This window comes from Mirounga leonina, unplaced genomic scaffold (assembly GCF_011800145.1).
Source record: "Mirounga leonina isolate KUSES-001 unplaced genomic scaffold, KU_Mleo_1.0 Mir_175, whole genome shotgun sequence".
Classification (NCBI taxonomy): Eukaryota; Metazoa; Chordata; class Mammalia; order Carnivora; family Phocidae; genus Mirounga; species Mirounga leonina.
This window is the reverse complement of record NW_023270453.1, coordinates 14,403,538-14,412,210: the sequence shown is the minus strand read 5'-3', so window position 1 is coordinate 14,412,210 and position 8,673 is coordinate 14,403,538. Positions and strand designations below refer to the sequence as shown.

At 42.9% G+C, this 8,673-nt stretch overlaps 1 protein-coding gene across 1 annotated transcript in view; it reads left to right on the top strand.

Annotated features, from left to right (window-relative positions):
• The first annotated feature begins 1,240 nt into the window (after positions 1–1,240).
• The window catches only part of ITIH2 (inter-alpha-trypsin inhibitor heavy chain 2), a 33,765-nt gene continuing 26,332 nt past the window's right edge, over positions 1,241–8,673 (top strand). The window contains exons 1-4 of the mRNA XM_035021687.1: positions 1,241–1,482; positions 2,801–2,875; positions 4,422–4,454; positions 6,306–6,475. Coding sequence (XP_034877578.1) covers positions 1,399–1,482; positions 2,801–2,875; positions 4,422–4,454; positions 6,306–6,475 — 362 coding nt within the window. The 5' untranslated portion in view covers positions 1,241–1,398. The remainder of the gene's footprint in view (positions 1,483–2,800; positions 2,876–4,421; positions 4,455–6,305; positions 6,476–8,673) is intronic.

The following is an 8,673-nucleotide window of genomic DNA, read 5'->3' as shown; positions in this document are numbered from 1 at the left end:
GATCCAGAGCATGATCCATGTTCAAGCAGATGTCTGCAATAGAGGTTCAAGAAAAAGACCCACTAAATAGACCTGCCACCCAGGTGGGGAATTACAGGTGAATTCTAGCTTAGATTCACACCTGGAACCCTGGATCCCAGTGATGAATGGCAGGTTGCCCCTCCTAAGCCTATGGGGTCATGAGCAGCGAAGGCTTTGGGGTCAGGCCAGACTTGCTGGATCTGCGTCTTCACTTACTAACCTTGAGGTAGAATAAACGACTTAGCCTTACTTTCTTCAATTATAAAGGAGGACAAATAGAGTGCATACCTCCCATGGTTCTTTTGTAGATTAAAAAATAAAAGAGTTAGGGGCGCCTGGGTGGCTCAGTCATTAGGTGTCTGCCTTTGGCTCAGGTCATGATCCCGGGGTCCTGGGATCGAGCCCCGCGTCAGGCTACCTGCTCGGCGGGAAGCCTGCTTCTCCCTCTCCCACTCCCCCTGCTTGTGTTCCCTCTCTCGCTGTGTCTCTCTCTGTCAAATAAATAAATAAATCTTTTTAAAAAAAATAAAAGAGTTAAAGATAATACAAGTGAAGGTACTTGACACCAGGAGGCTCAATACATCTTAGTTAACATTATTATTACATCCAGACCACACATGGGACACAAACTGCGCAGGGCTTCCAGGCTGGGTTTTCTCGGATTCTGGAACAGAGGAGATCGATTCTCCACTGACCTGAGCGAGGCTGATCAGGGGCAGCATCAGGGACAGACACTGCTCTCTTAGTCAAAGACACTCGTGAAACGGCCCCACACTCTTCAGCGTGTCTTTGTATCTGGCCCAGCTGCATGCCCAGTTCTTTACTGCACTAGGTACTTAGTTCGCAAAGAGAGAGGGAAAAACACTAGCAGTGAATGCTTTGCTCAGAACACCATTGTGTTTCTTTTTCCACTTTTGCTAAACTTCTCCTGCTTTCATTTAAACAAAGGGATTTCATTTCCAGAAGCTTTACACTTTCGCCCTTTTCTCTCAGACTCTATTTCCCCATCTAGTTTCCCACCTGGTCCTTCAAAGAGGATGAGGCTGATCTTAGGTCTCTGATTCTGAGATGAACAGAAATCAGCAAAGCCAAAGAAAGCACATCCTCCTGACCCTGATTTATCCTCACAGCCCAGTGACTACCCCGGGCTCTGCTGTTTGAATAACCTCTGGGTGTCCGATCCACCCCCACAGCTCAAGTTTGAACTCCAGAACAAATATTTGTCCTGTTTTTGAACAAAGTTTGAGAGCTTTCTTCTTCTTTTTTTTTCTTCTTTTAAAACACGAACTCTTCTGCTGTTCCTTTGAACTGGGTTCAGCGAGGAGTGGCATTCTCCCGGGACCCTGCACGGAGAGCTTGGCAAAGCCAGCCCGCAAAATGAATCGACTCACGTGCTTTCTCATCTGCGTCTTTGTTTCTGAAACACAAGGCTTCGAAATCCCCACCAATGGACTTCCAGAAGTAAGTACTCCCAGAAAAGTCCTTGCTGTGGGCCTATACACAGGCTCAGTAAATAGCCTGTGGCTATTGCTATTCAAGGACTGTGCTCTGTGGCGAAAGGAAATTTATGATAAAATTCTTGTGAGCAGGAGTGTTCACTGTTCTAATTACTGGAACGTGTATTTACCTCTTAAAGCGTTAATGGGATTTGCATGAGAGTTCGGTCAAATTCAGTGGACCGGCCCCACAGAGCAACATTTATGGAACACAGCTGCCTACTCCTTATCTAAACAATGGGGATAATTGATCTAACCCAAAGGGGGTTAGGGGAATTAAATGACATATGTAAACTACTGAGCACAATGCAAGCACTAGGAAGCACTTAATAATTATTAGCTGTGATGAGGATGACACATCATTATCACTCTTGCACTAAGAGTGTAAGAAAAGTCATTATCAAAGCACCATTGTCTTTCCTACCTACGTGAACAATGAGTCCTGTCACGAGGGCAGTTTAAATATTGCTGTTAAGTGGGGGAGATGGCAAGTGGGCTGGCAGAGTGCAGGGATTATTTCCAGGGAGCTCAACGTTTCCACTTTGGATCCTTGGCCATCCCCAACATAAGGAAAGTTAAGTCTTGGACTGAGTCAAAAGGAATGTGTGTTATGGGAATATCCTAGGAGATGCAGAAGCTTTGTAATACTTGCAGAGTGGATTACCCACAGAAATGCCAAAGAACAGGATTGCATATTTGCAGGAAAGAAAAAAAATCACTCTGTCTGCTTAAAAAACGATCTTATTTTCCAACACCTTAAGAACCGCCAAAGTGTGTTGGAAATCTGATTAACAGAGCTGGGGATCGAAGCCAAGACATCCAAACATGTTTGTGCTTGCTCAGTCACTTCTTACTGGTATTCCTTTCCTATTGACATTTTTTTCCCAACATTTTTAATTGGAGGAGACGTATGGGCACATTTATCCACTCACACACTTGCTGATGCCAATGTTTACCCAATAGCTCCCCAGGTACCTACCTGATCATTGGGTTACAGTGACCCCGACCTGTATGCCCCATCATCTTCCAGCAAACTAAAAAATGCATTGCTTCATCCAACAAATTTGAAGAGAATAGCTTCCATGGATTCACCTCTGAGACATAGCTAGCAAATATAAACACATTAAAGAAGTAATTGTATTAAAAAAAAAAAAGTGATTTCCCAAAGGTATAGGAAACAAGATAGAAAAACAGGATGAATGCCTTTATGCCTGTCCCCATCTGCTTCCTTTGCTCTGGATCTTTTTTATTAATAGAAATAAATATCCTAAATTTTTTTTAAGTTTGCAGAATACGAAGATCTTGTTGAACTGGCCCCAGGCAAATTTCAGTTTGTGCCGGAGAACCGGAGGTATCAGGTACAGTAAGCCTTAGTCTCGAAGGGGAAATTAGTGAAAGAGATCATGATTGATGAGGGAGGGGAAGGATTAAGGTGCTTTTTGCTAGATTATCTCAGAGCTTCTTTTTTATCATAGTGGTCACCTTAGTTCCTTAAAGGATGGATGGCTATGGATTTTCTTCAAATTCTAAGATGGTACGATGATTTTACTGCCTTATCAGGAAAGATTTCCTCTTAGGAGGGCATTGCCTCTCCCAGGGGTGGCAGATGCCGCCCACTGAGCAACACATCCTCCTCGGGGCGGTCACTGCTGCCTTGGGGAGAAGCTCAGAGAGCATAGGGACCAGCCAGGTCCCAGGCTGCATCCTGGAGGCCGCCCGCAATAGCGCGGAGGCATCCTCTAATTCATAGGGGTGAGTTCTCCAAGAGGCCAGGAAGGGTGTGGCTTCTCCCACATGGAGCCCACGTGCTGAGAAAGGGGGTGTTTATGGAAGCAACACTAAGCTGACCAATGACTTATTTTGTATGGGTGTGAATTTTGGACTTCCTAGGAGTCCAGGTTTCTTGTAGATCAATAATATAAAAACCCAATGGGCAAGTTCTCGTGTCATCTAGCCACAAAAGAGAAAACTTCATCATTGAGAATTGCATTCAAAAAGTTGAAAAAAAGTCAACTGTTGGACTCAAAAGGTCATATAACACTCCCTAAAACCCCAGTTCACTCCAAATCAGGCTAGCTAGCCTTATATCCAATACCTGACTTATTCTGTTAAAGTCCCACAGACATTAGATGTTCACCCATCGTTAAACCCAGTTCAGCTTTAAACCCAATTCAGCTTTCCATGCCTAGAGGACAGTCCTTCATGTGGATAATTCTCTAGCATAACAGTGAAAGTGCAGGATTTTCCACACGCCAGTCACTATGCCTGGCTCCAGGGTCACCCCAAAGAAGAAATGCCTCGAAATCCCGAGCCTCATGTAGCTGAGTCCAGTGGAAGAAACAGACAGCACTCCCACCGTCTTGCTTGGGAGGAAGAGCTTAGCTGCCATGAAAACTTAGTAAGAGAAGCTTACCTAGTTTGGGGGTGGGCATGAGAGAGCTTGACTGAGAAAATTTCCCTCAGCTGAGATCTGAAGGATGAGTGGGGCCTGGGGGATGAAAGCACTACAGATCTTGCAAATGTCATGTCCAGAGCCCCGTGGTAGCCTGGGGCATCCAGATTACCATTCAGCTAAATAAGAAAATAACTCAAACGGGATAAAGGGGAGATGGGCCACTCAGCATGAGTTCCGTTGAATATTTTCATTTAAAAGTACATGTTCTAGCATTATATCAAAGAATGGTGTGTTTGCAAAGTGGCTGAGAAATGTGTTCAAAGAAAAACACCAGTGGGAAAATAGTATTCTAGAATATTTGACATTTATATCTGCTCCAATGAATGAATTGTAACTCAGTATTGAAGGAGGGAAAAATTTTTTTTTTTGACTGGGAGAAAGCAGTTTTTGTCCTCTAGGTAATAAGTAACCCACTTTTGGAAGAATGATTATCTATCTTCCTTTCACAGAGAAGCGTTTCTGGAGAATCTGGAGAAACGATGGTGAGTTTACTTTGGTTTTGTTAAAAATTGATGACCGAATGATTTTCCTGTTACCTATTATCAGGAGATCAATGCGGTTTCCTCTTTGTCTCTAGCCCTGAGAGCATTTACCTGACTTTCGAAATACCCTCTTGCCTAATTCTGTTTGGAAGTATGTCTAAAATTCAGCATGAAAGAGTATAGGATATATGTAGGAGAGATGTCACCAGGTGAGATGTCACCAGGAGCTGAAAAAGTCCTTTCTCTCTATTCTCTTAAGTTTTGCGAAAAACCTAGTTTCACCCAAGCATACATATTCATTCCAATTTAGCCGTTTTAATTTAAACTATGACACCTAACGGATTTGGAGGAAGGAAAAAGACAGTGTGGGAAAGAAGTTCCCAAACATGAAATGGTCTGATTTCCTGAGATGTTCAAAAGTCCTTCCTGTGGCGAGAAAACATCAAAAGGAAATGGTTTCGGGGCGCCTGGGTGGCTCAGTTGGTTGGGCGACTGCCTTCGGCTCAGGTCATGATCCTGGAGTCCCTGGATCGAGTCCCACATCGGGCTCCCTGCTCGGCAGGGAGCCTGCTTCTCCCTCTGACCCTCCCCTCTCTCATGTGCTCTCTCTCTCTCATTCTCTCTGTCTCAAATAAATAAATAAAATCTTTAAAAAAAAAAAAAAAAAGGAAATGGTTTCCATTGGCTTCCTGCTCTGAACTGACAGAAACTGTGAGAAGCATACACTTAATGGGTAAGAAGGAAAAGTAACTCAGCCTGGATTTCTGTCTTAGTTTGAGGTGAGCTGGCTGTTACGGAGTTGAAAGGCTTAATCTTGCCTGACAAAGTTTTGGGGATGACACCTACTATCGAAATAAGCAAATCCTTTTGGAGAAGAAAGCAAAACCTAATGGGTCACCTAACTGCCCTAACCCTGAAGGAGCTTGCGGTTCTCAGGCATCTCCTGAAAGACATGAGCTTTTCAGCAAAGTGGTAGACTGCAATTTGTTACACCGGAGCTGCCTTAAATGAATAGACAAGGAGTAGCAAAGGAGGTCCAGAGCACTGGACCAATCATGGCATCGACAAGATACTTTTTCTTCATATTCCAATTGTTGCTCACGCCCATCAGTGTGTCATATTTTGTTCTAATTGGAAGGAGAAAAGGACGAGAAGATGGCACCATAACAGATAAGATGGAAGAAGGCAAGGCGCCTGGCTGGCTCACTTGGTTCAGCATCTGCCTTTGGCTCAGGTCATGATCCCAGGATCCTGGGACGGAGCTCTGCATCATGCTCCCTGCTCAGGGGAGAGTCTGCTTCTCCCTCTTCCTCGGTGGCTCCCCCTGCTTGTGCCTTGTCTCTCTCATTCTCTCTCTCAAATAAATAAATAAAATCGTAAAAAAAAAAAAAAAAAAGATGGAAGAAGGCAGATAGCAATATGGGGACCACAAGTGTACTTCCACCCCACTCTACCCTTGTTTGCACCTCCCTCTGAAGATACAGCCAGGGTCTCCTAAAACCCCGCCATCCTTATCCTTTCCCTTGCTAGGGTCCTGCCTTTGAAGTTATTTCTTGAACTTTCTCAATCCAATCTTGCATCGCACAACCATTTTCTGTATTCGCATTTTAAACGTCATTATGAATAGACTCACAGAGCTGAAAGGCATCGCGAGCTATCTCAAAACAAAGGCGGGCTTCTGCCTGGCGGGGGGATTCCAAGTTAGGAGAATGCTTAATACTACCTGAGTTATATGCTTACCAATACCTGAAAATTGTTCATAATAAAATGTGGTGCTCTTACCATCAAATACGTGGTGAAGTTCTATGTAATTTTGCTCTGAGTACCCCTATGCTTTCTTGCCAATTACAGGAAGAGGCTGATCAAGTAACTCTTTATAGCTATAAAGTCCAGTCCACTATTACTTCTCGTATGGCCAACACTGTCATACAGACCAAAGTGGTGAACAACTCCCCAGAGCCTCAGAATGTCGTGTTTGATGTTCAGATTCCCAAAGGAGCCTTCATCTCCAACTTTTCCATGTGAGTAACTCCTGTGTAGACTAGAAATTGGATATGCTCTACTCATAGAATCCAAACTTCTCATAGTTAGAATAGACCTTAATGGTCAACTGCTCCACTGGTTCTCACTCTCAGATCTGTGGACCCAGTGAATATCAAGGGTCCCCATAATTTGTTTCTGTTCAAAATATCAGGATTTGTGAAGGATTTGCTTTTCATATCTAATAAATTAAAGCAACCAAGCTATCTCCCTGGTAACAACTCTTACTTGCATTTTAATGTGTTTTCTTGCAGGGGAGGGGGTGGGGGGGCGGGGAGAAATCTATGGATTTGCCATGGCCTACAGGAAACCATATATGAGTGCAGAGCAGTTCCGTGTCACCTGTCATATGTTTCTCTATGGGGAAAAAACATGAGAACCACTGATTAAATCCAATCATCTGTCCAGTGATTGAATTCCTCTATTACACCGAGGACAAGTGGCTTATCCAGGCTTGACTTGAATATCTCCTTAATGATAAACTCACTACTTCCCAGAGCAATCCACTCAATGATTGACAGGTCTGTTAGAATTATTTCTCATACTTAATTGAAATCTGTTCCGTTTCTACCCAGTGACTCTGGTTCCACTCACAAATTTTTTTTCTAATTCTCTGCAAAATACGTACTGAAGTGTTCGAGGATGAAATGATATGCTCTCTGAGATTGGCTTCAAAATAATCGAGATGGAGAGGGTGGGGGTAGCAGTGAACTGAGACTGGCTGAGTACTGATAATGGTGTGGCTCAGGGATGGTTTCATGGAGGTTTCTTCTATTATTCTATTTTTTGTCTGTTTGAAGATTTCTGTAATTAAAAATACTTTTCAGCCACTCCAGTGCTTTTTAAAAAGTGAGGCCACTTATCTTCTTCCACCTGGTGGCTTCATGTATCAAGGCTAAACATTCCCTGTTCCTCCAAGTATTTGGATGGCTTTCTACCCCCGACCATTTACACAGCCATCCCCAGAGTGTTCTCTGCCTGGCCGTGTCCTGTCCCAGTTGCCTAGAACAGAGCACAAGACTCTGCATACAATCTGGCTTTTTTTTTTTTTTTTTACTAAGACATTAGATTGAGTTACTTCTCATCGGCTTTGGTCTTTCAACCACCAAGGTAACCAGAGATAACTGTGAATAGATAAAGCATTCAAACACCATGCACTTTGACTTCTAAAAATTACAGAGCATGTTAACTATATTTTTTAAACAAAACAAAGTAGGTGGGGAAAAGGCATTAGGTGACTTTGAATTGGTATCCTTTGAATTGGCTTAGAAATTTATTTTTCAAAAAATTTTTAGTTCTAAAAAAGGAAATGTAGAAAGAAGAGCTTTTATGTAGTGGCATTAGATGACACTGCGTCTGAAAAATTACATTTACAACTGTTGTAATAAATTTTTATTTTGAAGCTACATAACCAGAATTTATTCTAGATATTGCTTCTTTCTGTTTTCCTTTATTCTTTTCTTCTTCTCCATCTCATGTCATAGAAGATTTGAGGTGACAAAAGATAGAATTACAACATATACACTTACTCTGGTCTCCCTCCACTCAGGGCTGAATTTATGAAGACCAGAGAAGGTAGCCAGCTTGATCACTGCAATTTCATATGAATTGCACAAAATATTTCTTCTAGCAAAATATTTCTTCTGCCTTTTTAAAATCAAGGTTCCAAATATTCTCCCATTAGAGATAATTTTGTTTTGTATTAAAGACTTCTTGGTCTTTGAACCAGACTATGGATTGATGGGAATAGTGCAGACCTGGACACGTGGCGTCTAGTTCTAGCTGTCTCTGACCAACTGTGTGACCTTGAGCAAGTCACTGTCTCCTGGCTCTGACTTCTCATCTAAAGAGATGGCCTTCAAGTGAGCCTCACCAAGCATGTCATTGGCACTTGGGACAAGAAATTGGCCCTTATGCTGCCAGATGTCTAGCGTTCTCCACATGGTGAGAGATCCTGTCCATTTGAATGCCATGGAGTCCATTTTACTTCTGAAATTCTGTAATACGATGGCTCTCACCAATCATTACTTGGAACGCATTAGATGACAGTCACTGTGTTGAGATGGAGTTGCAAAGGGAAGTCAGAGATCCCTAAGGGAGATGTTAGGGGGATAAACACAAATTTGCAAAGGGATTCCCCAATGCCTCCCTCCATCTTCCCTCACTCTCTTCTGCTCTT